This window comes from Alligator mississippiensis, chromosome 1, assembly GCF_030867095.1.
Source record: "Alligator mississippiensis isolate rAllMis1 chromosome 1, rAllMis1, whole genome shotgun sequence".
NCBI lineage: Eukaryota > Metazoa > Chordata > Crocodylia > Alligatoridae > Alligator > Alligator mississippiensis.
Window position 1 is genome coordinate 258,821,598 of NC_081824.1, and position 15,270 is coordinate 258,836,867.

A 15,270-nucleotide genomic window follows, 5' to 3' on the forward strand; every position below is an offset into this window, starting at 1 on the left:
ACTCATTTACATGGGAGATGGGGCAGGAAAGCACCTTCATCAGCATTCAGGATGGAGAACAGAGATTCCAAGGACCACGCTGAACTCTGGGAGCAGCGAAGCAGGGGAGCATTGCATGATGGGGGATCCCTGCTCGAAATGCTAATCAGCCCACATCTGCACACACTCAGCTCAGCATTTATCAGACCAATTCTAGTAATGACTCCTTTATTGGTACCCAAAACACAATCTGCCTGTCTGTATTGTGAGCTCCCTCAGAGTGATGCCACCCATGGCCAGGGGTGATCAGTTCCTATTATCCAGCATAGGAGCCATCATTTACCCATAAACAAACCTAGTGTTCTCCCTTAAGCCATTGATCATTCTCTACAAAACCCCCTACCCAAGCTCTAGTTTCTGTCCTGGTGCTTGGATCCAAAAGCTGCACCAGTTCCACTCCTTTTCTGCCTGAAGACTGATCATGCCAAGGGCTCTGCCTGTCTGCAAGCTCCAACAAAAACTTGGGAACCTCGACTGGTTCAAACTTTGCTGAGTGGTGAGACCCCAACTCTTTCTCTCTCTCTCTCTGACTCCAGGAACCTGACTTTCACTCTCTTACTTCAGGCACAGCTTTCTAAACCTGACTTTTGCTGATCAAACTTGAGCTATACTTCCCCAAATACCTGAGACTATGTAGTATTGTAACTGTTTTATTTGTGTCTCTTGTATGGCTATTACTACTGGTATCATCATAAGTTCATATACCTGGCAATAAATAACTTTTATGGTCAAGCTGGTTGCTATACTCTCTCTCTGAACTTCACTTACGTTTCTTTCCCCTGGACCTCCCCATTTGCTTTGCAGCAACGCTTCTTTTACCTAAGCCAAAGATCCCTGTATTGCCCAAAAATACAGTGGGGTCTGCTCATCAAGGCAGTTACTACTAGGACCATTGTGACAAGAGATTGGGATGTGCTGAGTTTTGAGGCACATGAGGGTATCAGCTGAAAGTGCCGATTGGACCCAGCCTGCTGAGACATACTCTGTTAAGCATGTATGTTTTGTGTGTCTAACTGCATTTATTATTGTCCTGCTGAAATAAGGGATGAACTGAGTTCAAGGCATATGAGGGTGTTAGCCTGTCAATGCCGAATAACCCGGCCCAGCTCAGGCGTGCCCTGTTAATTTGTGTGCGTATGTGTGTATATGTGTTTGACTGATCTGGTAGTTGGAGGAACCCAGCTCCATTGAACCCGAGTCCTGTAAGATAGCTCCATTGGGGGTGAGGACTTGCAGAAGGGAGAGATACAGCTCCACATAGAAACACAAGTAACACAAACAGCACATTGATGGAATCATAAATTTCCCAGAAACATACCCCTAATAAATGAACACACCCCAAAGTGACAGGCAAATCTAGTAACATATGCAAGGAAATATGCATTAGGTGTTACCACAAATTGATCCCCAAGGTTTAAGAAATGATGGTAAAATACACCACCAAGAACCTCTCTATACTTCATATATTCCAGGAACAGTAAAACAAAAACCACTGAGTGTCCTACAGATAGCAAAGAATTTTGGTCCCCTTAAGATGCAACGTGAACTTTTCAAGATCTGATATTTCATCAACTGCAGCCATAAGGAAATGGTGGTTTTATATCAGTGCTAGTCTGCACATAATACCCATGAGCTGGGTTTCATAGAGATGAACTGCCAAAGAAGTCCATCTGTGCCAGAATGACATGCTGGTATTTAAACTGAATCACTGACGCAGATGGACTTTGAGATCTCATTTGCAGTTCACCTTTTAAATTTGAACAGATGGTACATCTTTGTTCTTTTTTATCAACAAAAAACAAAATATCACAAGTGAGTTCAAATATCTAGTAAGAAAACCTTTTGGGCCCAATTCTTCTTTACACAAAAATTTTTTAACTGCTTTACCAATGTCAAGGTACCTTAAAGCAAGCGTGGGTGCAGATGTGTTCTGAACCCACTTAATGCTGCCACAGTGATATAAAGCAGCTTTAGTGCAAGAGAGAATCGGGCCCTTTATACAGTGAAATCTAGTGATTCAGGGCGTGTGGGTTTTAAAAAACACCACTTCAATTTAGGGCCAATTAAATCCCCGCGTTGTGCACACACCTTACTGACTTACCTGCCTATCTGGTGGGGAGGGGAGGGTGAGCTGCCGGCGGGCGGAGCGGTTCCTGGGCTGCAGGAGGGGCTGATGCTTCCCTTCACAGCAGCGGCGGCCCCCCCCCCCCAGGCGGCCCCCGCACGCAGGCACCTGGCTCAGGCAGTCCCAGGGGGCACCGCAGCCACGAAGGGAAGCACTGGACCCCCGTGCAGGTCAGGCAGGCAGGCAGGCTCCAGGGGGAGGAGAGAGAGAGAGATCAGGCTCACCTCTTTTCTTGGGCAGAGCCTTCCTGCAGAGCCGCACAGAGCCCGGTGCTGTACTCCATGGCTGTAGGGGCAGCAAACTAAAACTCCCTGAAGGAGTTTTAGTTTGCTGCGCCCCAAGTCATTTAAGGTGCATTACAGCGCCAAATTTCCTACAGCGGCTGGAATTAACGCGCAATATGCAACAGGCATGCAAACACCGACACCATTAAAGCAGTGCAAAAGCATTTAGCTCGCTTTAAAGCGTTGTGCACACTCGCCCCTCGTTTCATCTACACACAGCCTCAGTCACTGGGATAACACACCTTTGGGCCTACTAGTGGGTGCACTGAATCCCTGCCATAGTCTTACTGATTCATATCAACTATATTAGTAAATTTATCATCTGTTAAACTGTAATAAATCATTTTTAAATGAACCTATATATTAAACCACAATGAATTTTGCTCCTGATTATTAGCCAGCTTAAAACGTGTCCTGCATAGCACCTCTCAAGCCAGCCAGTTCTCACACAGCATAACTGCTCTTCAGCTTTTCTTGGCTCAAATAGACATAGATAATCCACTATTCCATTCTGTAGAAATATGTTTTGTTCTGGCAGTAAATGCCTGTGAGAGTGCAAAGCAAAACTCTTTGATTATTTCACTTCCTGAAAATCACTGTTTTTGTGGCAAGAAACTGTACATTACGTGTTTATCTGTATAATTATTCAGTTCTCGGCTAGCAAGTGGGAATGTCCATACTTGGTATACATTTTGTAACGCATTTTTTCCTTCACGATAAAATGTCAGAAAGTTTTGTTTGTTTGTTTGTTTGTTTTTTTTACTGGACACGTCTACACAAGGCCCCCCACAGTGCATATCATTTAGTACTTGCTTTAGGAAATACTAAATGATGGTGCAGTAACAGCCGTTACTGTGCCGTCCCGATGGCGCACAGTTATTTTTAGCAGCTATGTCGCTGTAGCAACGCAGTATAGCGAGGTAGCTTGTTGCTAGGGCAACAAAGCCTCAGCATCAGGGTTTGTAACCACCGACACTATGGCGACATAGCATCACATGTAGACGCACCCACTGTGTTTCAATGTAGCATGAAAAATACATCCTGCAAAAAATTAAAATAGTTAACTGCTGATAATTAGTCACTCGTGGATGAATTTTCATTACTAATCCCCTTGGAGTGACGAATTAACCAGTCTGTATTGCATTTAACGATGACATGCTCTGGGTAACTAGAGCTGAACAGAAATATTCATATTGAAAACAAGGTTGCAGATTTCAGCCAAACTCTAATGAGAGTAGAACAGCATTTGTTTTCCACAGTCCCTGGGGCTCTATAAAATAATTAATAATTAAATACAGGCAACAAAACAAAGCAAGCTAAGCAGCAACCTTCTCGCACTGCGTTTATCTGTAGGGCAAAGTAACAGCAGCTGATATTGGCAGGGCACCATGAAGACTAAAGTTAGGGACATCAGATTCAAATTTATGTTTTGACTTTTTTTTTGGCTCTGCAAGAGATATTTGCCAAGACTGTATTCGGAAGGAGTCCTGAGGCCTTGGTTTGGATACGTGACTGGAAATTCAAGTTTGCAGCAGTAGCTGGACATGTGCCTGTGTATTCTTGAAACCATGGGCAAGAGATGTTTTGCTACTACTACTGGAAGGAAAGATGAAATAAATTGGGTTTGTATTTGGAAAACTGCCAAAAGAGAGAGGCTCCCAAATTTGTTTCAGACAGGCACTGCAACAGGAGAAAAAGGGGCTTGAGAACAAGGAGAAATGAGGAGAATGAACAAGCTAGAGCAAACTCTTGCTCTCCCTCCTCCCCCAGCATAAATCCATATATTAAATTGAAACTGGTGATACTGTCGAGACCAGAGGTGGCCAACCTGTAGCACAGGTGCCGCAAGTGGCATAGGCACTAGACAGTAACCTGTGTGGGGCATGGGGGAGATTGGAAAGGGGGTAGGCAGCACAGTGGCAGAAAGCAGAGCAGAAAACGAGGTCAGGAGCACAGAGCTGAGAGCAAAAAGCAGAGCAAAAAATTGGGCAGGGACAGGGATGGTGTGTCACTTGGGGGGTGTAATAAAGAACAGAATAAGGCGCCACACTTCTCTAGGTCATGGTCCTTGATATTACATAATATGTGAAATTATATATATAATCTGGTGACCAGATGAGGAAGATGTGGGTTCACAACTTTGCTCTAATTCTTACCCATATGTTTTTGTGCAAGCATCAGAAGGCAGGCTACACTGAAAACAGTATGAAAGCATTTCTCTTCCAAAACAGTCTTTTAAAAAGCAAATGGTTTCTGCAGAAGGGAGCTGTGATTCTGAAAAGGCTTTACCTAATGTTTCGTTTGTGTGGCTATAATGGCTCACAAACAGCCCTGAATATTCAAGTCATTTTTACTGAGAAGCAGAATTGTGGCTTGGCTACAAAGGTCAAGAGTCAGTGAGGCTGTCAACATGGTGAAGTGGTTTCTTGAGCTTTTGCCTCAACAAGAAGTCCTTAAGCAGTCTGTCTCTCAACCTCACATGAAGGGAGGTAATAGCATTCTCAAACAAACCCAGTGTTTCTTCACTGATTGCCAGCTGCTGCCAGGAAGGACCTGAGCTTACCTCTGATAGTAACCTGAAGCAACTACAACAAAAAAGACCTCACTGCTGGCTGGCTATGTTCCCTCACAGCATTGCTCTGAAATGCAGGAGCACACAGCATGAGAAGATCTGAAGGATTCTGTGAACAGTTTACTCTGGGAGCAAAAGCAGCAGCCAAGACTTAGCAAGCTTTCCTAGAATGATTCCGCCATATGAGATTTTGCAGATGCTTTACCTCCTATAGAGCAACAGCATGAGAGTTTAAAGAAAAAAAAAAAATGCAGAGTTCATCCAGACTCGGCTTGAGGATTCGGCCTTCAAAGTTTTGTCTGCCTGTCTGTCTACCTACTTCCTTCTCTCCCTCAAATCCCAGAGATGCGCAGTCTCTCCATACTATGACTGTTTAAACCTGCTTCACTCTGAGATGATATATTTGAAAAACCAGTCTTTTAGAAACTTTATCAGTGGGACTGAAAAGAACTCTGTAATTAGGCTAAACAATAGTATTAGTAGGTATCTTTAACAGGCAGCATCATTTTACTGACTTTATTATAAAAGATAACTGATAAATAAAGCCAATGTACACTTAAACCTACTAAGCCAGTACTACCACTCACTTGATCAGAAAGAACTCTGGAAAGAAACAATGTCATTTAATTCTGATGTTGTGCAGTTCAAGAAGGCTACAATGTAGAATCTTTTTAGATAAATGAGGGAATGCCACTTATACTGACCTGTGTACGTTTTCCATTGCTGCTACTTCTGCCAGAGCAGCAAGACTAAAGAATGCAGACACAGCTGGCATGTCCTGTGTAATACTATGAGTTTCTTTTGCTTCTGCGTTTCTCGAGCATTCACTGTTGCAATCCGTCTCTACACTTGACACTTTCTGGAGACTACCCTGTAGTAGCTCCTTTGGTTTTTCTTCTGCAATAAGAGAAAATAAACAGGTAAAAAAGGCAAGAAAGCAAGGGCTCTTGTACACGTGACAAAAGTTGCCCATTTTTGTGGTTTAATTGCATCACACTGTAAACGTATGGGGTTTTTTTGTTATCTAAAGGAGTTTGTTGCATTGCAAACTAAACCAAGCCGCATGTATTTTAGTTTGCAATGTAGCTATTTGTAACTTTTCAGCCTTTTGACAGTTCTCTCTCCCCACAGTGGGAGAAGTGGCGAGGCGCCAGATCCCTTTTTTTCCCCCCTGTGGAGTCTGCCCAAGTCTCCTATGTCAGGGGGACAAGCTGCTGGCAAGCCAAACGGCCCCTGGTCCTTCCCCCTGCAGCAGTATGGTGCTTCCTGAGGCTGCCCAGGTGGGCTCCTAGTGGGTGGGGACTGCCTCAGCTGATCAGGTTGGGTGCTGCTTCTGAGCTGGGGCAGCACCCGCCTGTTAGCTGCTTGCCCAGGCATCCCTGGGAGGCACAGCCACCGTAGAGAGAAAGACTGGGGCCCTCTGCAGCTCAGGGCCCTCTGGCAGTTCACCCCCCCCCCAGCTATGGGAGAGGTGAGCAGGCTCTGTGGGAAAAAAAAGCATTGGGCCCTGCTTGTGTCTCCTGTGGCCAGGGGGCAAGCCTAGCCCTTCACTCTGCCACAACTGCGGCCCCTGAGTGGGTGGCTAGTGGACCAGCTCAGAGGCAGCACCCAGCCCAACCCAACTGTTCCCTGAGCCCGAGCTGTTTTCAGTATGAATATTTCTGTTCAGCTCTTACACTAGCAGCACCGCTGCCACAGAGGAAAGGACCAGGGTTGCCTGCAGCTCAGGTGTCCCTTGGCCCACTGGCAGCTTGTCCCCCAGCTGAGGGCAGGCTCCATGGGAAAAAAAAAGGATCAAGCCCCTTGTTGTAACAGTGACAGAAGCCCCTAAATTGAAACACTGGGTTTTTAATTTAGTTAAAAATCAACCCTTGTCACGTGTACAAGTGGCTTAAGTCAGCAAAGTTTTGAGCAGCTGCAACTATACCTGGAGCAGCACTTTATTAGGAGCTTTACCATTAATTGAGACTTCCTACACTTCCTATGTCTATCCCAGTTTAATCAGTGTTGTTCTCTGACCCCAGTAATGGCTGGAGACTCACAAGTCTATACCTGGCTAACAGAAGTGTCTTTTACCTTGGACAACAGAAACTCTTACTTCTAGATGAAAAGGTCCTAAGTTATAGCCCTACTACTGATAACCCATTAAGGGAGCCTGATTTACCTAGTGATTATGTTTCAGAGCCCAATTTTTTGTCCTCTAACTGTACCTGCTTTATAAGTAAAGGATTATTTCTTTACTGGCCTAGAAGCAATTACATTTTAAAAGATAACTGTTTTCTCACATCCTCTGTCTCTCATACAAAAACATTGAGAAAGACTTACAATTTTTTTAAGCCTCGTAAGATTTTCATCCAACAGAAAAACGCCTATTTTGAGTTTAACAATTTCCCTGGAAATACAACATGGATGGTATTTGCATTTTTACATAACTGTCTTTCCACTGAACACTTACGACCAGTCTCAGTTGGAAGCTTTTCTAAGTAGCTTGCTACATCCCAGCCCCATCCACAACAACCTGTATTTTGCATAATTAAAAACATTTAATTTCTTACCTAGCACCCCTCCTGCTGGTGACACCCGACCGTCTGCTGTTCGAACCAGATGGGTGATCTTAGTTTTCCTTGCTTTCCTCTTCTGGCTGCCAACTAAGGGTTCATGCATCATTGCTGGCTCCGGAGTGCTTAGAGTAGATATAGAATTTTTATTCTTCCATGTAGGCTCACTGGAGTTTTTGTCTTCTGAAAGTATGGCTGAAATGAGACAAGTCAGTCAAAATTACCAAGTTCAATATAACGCACTTCAAACAGCTAACTGCACAGCACTCCTACATTTGCATCCATCTGTACATGACACTTAAAACATTCACTAGTTGGGCTGCAGGGTGCGAGTCACAGAAAGTTTATAAACTGAACCTATCAGTTTTGTTTGTAGGAAGTCATCCGGAACTCGTCCTAAAGATTTGCTTTGTGGTTCAAGTCTATGGTTTTCAAAGAAAATAGTAAGCACCAACACAGACTTCAGTAGTGCCAGGATTTTGTCTAATGTTTCAGACACCATAACAAGACTGGCCAGGCAGTGCTCAGAAGTCAAAAGGAATGATAAAAAACAGCCCACCGATATGTTTATCTTAGAAAGAGGTTACGTGCAGATGATCATTTCTAATGGACAAAGTTTCTTCTGGCAGAAAGTTAGCTTGGAAGCTTGTCTGTACAGATGTTTCTTCAGCCCACTGATACTCAACCAGGGTGGCAGGGCACCCAGGGGTGCCACCAGATGCTTTAAAAGATACTGCAAAGTGTGAGGAGACAGGCAGATAAGCCAAGCTTGTTCCTGCCTGGATGATCCCCACCCCTATACTGCCCAGCACCTGTGCCAGGAGGTAAACACTGTTGTATATAAATTAGTCTTTGAACCTGGGTGCCACTCAATTTACACAAGTTATAGGGGTGCCTAGAGTCCACTGAAGGGTGCCTCAAGTCCAGAAAGAGTAAGAACTACTGTTTCAACCTAATGGTTGGAGAACTTCACAGGCAAGCTCTCCAGCCAGGGGATACTAGAGGGCTGCTTGCTGGGGCACCACACTATTAGGGGAGCCCATAATTGATACCCTGCCCTCTCCCCTGCCTGGGAAGGAGGTAGGCTATTGAGTGGCAGTTGGCAGCTGCTGAAAAACATCTGTTGGCAGCAGCTCAGGAGGGTTTCAGCTTCCCCCTCTACAACATCCCACCAATCAGGTAACTGGCAAGAGAGGGGCACTCTCCCATGGTGGGAACCCTTGCGGTTCTCCCCCTCTGGAGAACAGCCCTACACCTTGCACTACTCCAGACTAACCTGGAGGAGTGAAGGGAGTGTGTGGGTATGTGTTGGGGGGGGGGGGGGGAGTGCTGGGGAGAGGGGAGCTAGGGAGAACTTAGGTGCTGTGGCAAGGCATCAACTAATCTGTAGGCAATAATGAATTACCTGATAAGTACTTCCCAACACAGCTTTTTCTAGTCTTCAAACTTCAGTGCATTTCATGGCAGTTCTCAGAGCAGACTTCACAAGCAAGAATTGAGGAGCTACTTTAGTGAAAGATCTCATGGCATTTAGTACATAAGACGTCATAACATGCGTTCCCTCTCAAAGCAGCAATTCCCTCTCAAAGCAGCTCATCCTGTGCTGCTCTGGGCTGACCCACAGCAGTCTGGAGTGAGGCAGGGGCATTTTATCCAGGTGGCCAGGCTCAGGAGCACAGCAGCAGGCCTCACTGTTCTGTGCTGGGTCAGCGCAAGCTGCAAGCGGAAACTGAAGGAGCTGGGAGCCAGGTTGGGGAAAGCTTCTGCATGCCCAGGTCTTCTGGCTTCCACTTGCTCCTCTGCCACTCAGTTGAGTGATGGGGGTGGCAATTTAAAGCTGGAGGGGCCAGGAGCTGGGGGTGTGGGGCTTTTCCCAGTCCAGCACCTGGCTCCCCTTGACCCTCAAGGCCCAGCTGGGTGGTGGGGAGGCAAGAGGGAGCCAGAAGCAGGGTTGGAGAAGCTTTCCTCAAGCCCTGCTCCCGACCACCACCTTTAAATCACCACCCTGCTGCTTAGCTGTGTGGCAGGGGCAGGAAGGGGAAGCTTGCAGGGGTTAACAAAGCCTTTAACCTCCTCCTGAAACTAGGGACTGCTTGGTTTGGGGAAGAGGAAGGGAAAGAGGTGGCTGCTGCTCACCGTCACCTCTCACTCTGGGAGAAAGGGAGCAAGTGCTCCACACACCTTCTCAAGATGGAGGTGACCCTGGTCTTGGCAAGGAAAGGAGCCTTTTCCTTGGCTCCCCTCCTCCTGGTCTGCATCTACTGCAATGATAACATAACATAGCATGCAGGGTGGTTCTTACACTCAGAGTAAAAGTGAAAATCCCAAACATGCCCCTGAGATGGATAAGCATCATCCCCTCTTTGCAGATAGGGGAACTGCAGGTAAACGCAACTTAATGATTTCTCGACTGGATCTCTCTACATAGCAGTGTCCTATGCAGGGTAGATACTTTTTGAGCCGGTCACAAATCAGAAGTGAAGTTCGTGATTTAGCCCTCAATCCACTCTGCTCTCTACATCTGAGCCATACTTCCCTCCCCTCCCCTTAACAGAGAATAATTTTAGTAGAGTAATTTTACTTTAAAAAAAATAATTCAAGAAGCAAAAAACATTAAAAGAAAAAAAGCTACAGGCTGATTTAGACCATATGCTCAAAAAGAAAACAATATAAGACACTGAACGCTGAAAGAAAAGAGCGTTTCTGAACAAAAATTTAGGGACAATTCTAAGTCAGCCCTATTTTAAACAGAATTAATATTGACATTTTCAAGGAATTTTTGCTTTGAGAGGGAACACGTGTTGTGACCTCTTATGTACTAAAAATGCCATGAGATCTTTCACTAAAGTAGCTCCTCAACTCTTGCTTGTGAAGTCTGCTCTGAGAACTGCCATGAAATACACTGAAGTTTGAAGACTAGAAAAAGCTGTGTTGGGAAGTACTTATCAAGTAATTCATTATTGCCTACAGGTTAGTTGAAGTCTACAGCAGAGACTGATACCATGTGGCACAACTGGGCTATTGACTTCAGAGATACAGGCTGGAACAACCTCCCCAATACTTTTCCTTATGTTTCAGTTGCAGTTAAGAACAGAAACTGCTGACTTACAGCAGGGGCTTCCCAGATGAAGCTGGGACTACGCTATTATGACTAAGATGTGGGAAGCACCTTCCAGTGGGACTAACTAAAAGCACAATGTTGAAGAGACAGGGTGAACACAAAAGCCTGTTGTTCTCTCAGAAACAGCAAGACACTGCCTGACGCTGACCCGCTCACTTCCTTGACCGCCCTTCCCTTTGTCACACAGCCAAAGGGAAAGCCAGGCTCACAAGTCTTCACTCAGAAGAGTCCCCACTCGTTTTGCCTTTTGTTTCAGTTCACTGGGACCATCGCTATTTTTTTCATTTATTATTTTATGAGCAGATGATGGAGTGAAGCATAAACTTGAGTGCAAAGATACCTGTAAGGGCAACAGGAACTTCATTCACCCCGCTGAATCCTATTTCATTAAAAGGTTTCAGGCCCATGGGTGTGTGGCTCTTAGTTCTGATAAAAGCACACAAGCTACTAGCTTTGAAGCAGCTGGCCTCTGCACACCAGAGGTGTGTTTTTAAAATCTCTGTGTGGGGAGACCAAAGAGGGAAAGAAGCAGATTAACTACTGTGTATAACAGTCAGATCTAAAAGAGGAAGCACCAGTGACCGTGGATGTAACTTACAGATAACACACAGTAATTTGGCTTTAATACCAAGATATTCAACCAGCTAAGCTGATTACGCTGCTGTGTGCTAAATCCTACCTGGGATTTTTCATTGAAAGGGAAGTCCCCTCTTTAGATTTCCTATGGGATTTAAGGGTTGGTAGCTAGGCTCATATATGCATCTCTCGATACATACATCTCTCTTTCATCATCCTTGTCTCTAGCTCTATTTCTACAACCTGACTGATGAAGAGTGGCCATTAGGGATTTTGGTCCGGACTCTTAAAAGACACTCCAGCCAGATTTTTCAAGTAACTATGCATCTGGGTGGTTTCTTCCTCCCCCCGCACACTGCTTCAGGCATACAGGTTGTAGCCGTACTGGTCTACAGGCAAAGGGAATCAGAACACATGGCAGAGGTGATATCTTTTATTAGACCAACTAGATATTTGCCCCCCCCCAAAAAAAATTAGCTGCAAGCTTTTGGGCACACCTGCCCTTCCTCAGGCATAGGAGAATGCAAAGATTGTAAAATTTCTCCTAGGTAGAAATGAAAATTCATATTTCACAGGAGAGCTGAAGGTGTTGTAAGATCGCCTGATTAGAATAGTTCATTTTGTACAAATTAGGCACTCCTTTCCCCCACTGTGACATTTCTCTTTGAAGTGTAAAACTGATAACAATTATCAGGGCCATTGCACCCTCCACAGAAAAAGCATTCTGCTTAACTTGCAGCAGCTGAGATGTGAAATACCCATGACTATCATGCATGTTGGACTGTTAACATAGATGATACTTACACACACAAGAGCTAAGGGTTTCAAAAAGGCTTTGTGAGCGAAGGCAAACAAAAACACAAACACTTTCTCTTTGCTCTCATGCAAATATTCCTGCCATGTTGCATCTGATGGAAAGGATGGGGCTGGGGGAATGCTTCTCTTTAGAAATTCTTTCTTTTCATTCCCAAGTCTCTTTTATAGCTTTTGCAATGGGGAAGTATATGACAGCTCATCTGCAAATTGCTTGACAAGTAATGACAAGGTCTCACACAAAAGGCAGTTTCAAGAGAGGCCTAGGTGTTTACTCCTTCACAGCCCCTTCACTCAGCTCAAGGTGGAAAAAAAAAATCCATGTTTTAACAGTGACCTAAGCACAACTAGGTTTCAACCTGGGTCCCTGGTCTTACAGGTTGCCTTCAAGCTCTTCACAGATCACCCCACCACCATGTTTGGTGGAAATGCATGGATCTGTCCATATAGTGTTCTCTGCAAGGACTAGGGGCTGTGGTTGGACTGCCTGCCGTTGATGAAACCAAAACTGTATTTTCCTATAGTATTATTTTAAAAAACATCTTTGGACTAAGCAATCCTACCTGGACACATTCTGTGAAAATTAATAGTTGGTTTAGGATACTGTTTATAGAAGCATGAAGTGGTGAATCCTAGAGGCCTGCTAACACTTCTGTACCTAGCTTCACAGAAACAAGTAGAAGCTCTTAGATCAGGGGTATCAAGCATCCAGCCCATGGGTTGGATCTGGCCAGCTGGGCTACCAGAAGCCAGGGGCATGGCTAGGAGGGGAGGGCCTGCCACAGAATCCAGGGCCCAGGGGTCCCTGTGTAGCAGACTTGCCTTTTGGAGCTTGGGTTGAGTCCCAGGCTTGAAATCTTGCTGTTTTGATTGGTGGAGCTCATTCCCCAATCAGGAGGCAGCAAGAGGAGTTCAGTCACGCCCCTTTCCTGAGGGGAGGGGGAGAGGAATGTCGCCCCCCCCCCCCGGGTGGACCTGATTGAAGACTGCAACACTCAGGTGCAGAAGACTTCAGGGCCGGAGCCCTGGAGCCTGTAAAAGGAGCTACGTGCCCAGCACGAGGGGAACACATCCGGGACAGAGAAGAGAGAAGAGTGGAGCTTAGAAGTGCTGAGGAGAGCTGCTTAGCAGGGTGAAGCAGTAGCCCAGACGCACCCCTGAATCCTTCCATCAGCGGGGAACGGCAGACAGCTCCAGCAGCTAGGCTTTCGGTGTGCAGCACGGCACATGGCGCCCAGACCCTGGGAGTTGCATGAGGCAGCTCAGATCTGTAACCTCTGGCATGCGGCCAGAGACACGGTGCACAGGACAGTGCACGGAGTAGGACCTTTGGAGCGCTTGGGCAGCTCAGGTCCTCAACCCCTGGAATGAGGCTGGGAGCTCGGTGCAGGAGGCACTGCACGGAGGGTCCAGGAGCGAACCAAAGCTGGTGTTGCAAGAGGCAGCCCAGGCCTCCAACCCATAGCAAAAGGTTGAGTCCAGAGAGCCAGGCGGTGATCAGGCTATTGAGCCAGCTGACAGGGTAAAGCCAGAGGCCCCAGAAGCCCTGCATAGCGGAGCCCTGTTCCAGGGGACAACGACCCCCCACCCCCCGAAGCCCACTTCAGGCGAGAGAGCAGCTTGGCGCAGAGGATGAGGACCACACTCCAGGCCTGGGAGCCATGAGTTACAGGGAAAAGAAGATTCCCACAGGGGAGGGGGAGTCCCCCCCTGGTTAGTTAAGGGCTCCTGAAAAGGGAGGTCCCACTGGGAGGGCCCCCCTAAAGTTACCAGCTTCTTTGTAGGGTTGGGAAAAGCCCAAGGGCATTGGGGTTTCCCTTTGGGATTGAGTTTATCTTTGGGGTTTATCTGTTTCATATCAGATACTTACCTGTGACTTACCTGTATCTGGAGCACTGGTATAAGGTTTTATGTCATTTACCCAGAGGCTATTGCTTATGTTATTTGTTTAGATATTTTAGAAATATATATATATATATATATATATATACATATATATATATATACACACACACACACACACACACACACACACACACACACACACACACAGTGTACATATGTTTATATCCATGTTCCTTTCCCTTGTGATAAGTTAATGTAAATAAATGTGTATATAGTTAAGTCCCCTGACTGTCCTGGCCTGGTTCTATAGGGACAGAGGGAAACTGAGAAGGGACGGAAGCCCCTCTGGTCCTGCTGCTAGTCCCACTGCAGCTGCCACCACTGCACTCCTGCCAAATCCTCCTAGGAATAGGCTGCAATTGGATCTGGACAGGTTACAGGGGTGGGCAGATGAGAACAGGATGGGTTTCAACACTGACAAGTGCAGGGTACTGCACCTGGGGAGGAAGAACCAGCAGCATACCTACAGGCTGGGGAACTCCTGTCTCATCAGTGCAGAGGCAGAAAAGGATCTTGGGAGTCATTATTGATGCCAAAATTAACACGGGCCGACAGTGTGGGGAGGCAATTAGGAAGGCCAACCACACCTTGTCATGCATCCACAGATGCATCTCAAGCAGGTCCACGGAGGTGATCCTTCCCCTCTATGCAACACTGGTCAGGCCACAGTTGGAGTACTGCGTCCAGTTCTGGGCACCGCACTTCAGGAGGGATGTGGACAACATGGAGAGGGTCCAGAGGAGGGCCGCTCACATGATCAGGAGCCAGCAGGGCAGGCCCTACAAGGAGAGGCTACGGGACCTGAACCTGTTCAGCCTCCACAAGAGAAGGCTGAGGGGGGATCTAGTGGCCGTTTACAAACTAGTCAGGGGGACCAGCAGGCATTGGGGGAGTCCCCGTTCCCCTGAGCGCTACCAGGAATGACAAGAAATAATGGTCACAAGCTGGCAGAGGGTAGATTCCGACTAGATATCAGGAGGCACTACTTCACTGTAAGGGCAGCTACGATCACCAACTTCCAAGGAAAGTGGTGCTGGCTCCTACCCTGGGGGTCTTTAAAGGAGGCTAGATGAACACCTTGCCAGGGTCGTTTGACCCCAGTACTCTTTCCTGCCCATGGCAGGGGGTCGGACTTGATGATCTGCTCAGGTCCCTTCCAACTGTACCAACTATGAAACTATGAAACTCCTGCCCCACTAGAATTGCCACTGATTTTAGTGGTACCCCTCTGCAGCCAAATGCTGACCCCTCTGCAGCTATCCCATACTAGATGTAGC

General features: G+C 46.4%; 1 protein-coding gene across 13 annotated transcripts in view; it reads right to left on the minus strand.

Annotated features, from left to right (window-relative positions):
- BBX (BBX high mobility group box domain containing) overlaps nucleotides 1-15,270 on the minus strand; it is a 212,687-nt gene that overhangs the window by 26,975 nt on the left and 170,442 nt on the right. For 11 of the 13 annotated variants that reach the window (XM_059720550.1, XM_059720546.1, XM_059720553.1 and 8 more), the window contains 3 exons: nucleotides 7,576-7,773; nucleotides 5,725-5,917; nucleotides 2,208-2,352 (listed from right to left, as the gene is read on the minus strand). In XM_059720550.1, the coding sequence (XP_059576533.1) occupies nucleotides 2,223-2,352; nucleotides 5,725-5,917; nucleotides 7,576-7,773 (521 nt within the window). In that variant the 3' untranslated portion in view covers nucleotides 2,208-2,222. Of the gene's footprint in view, nucleotides 1-2,207; nucleotides 2,353-5,724; nucleotides 5,918-7,575; nucleotides 7,774-15,270 lie in introns of those variants that run through there. The other 2 variants (XM_019476474.2, XM_059720555.1) reach the window with 1 other exon arrangement.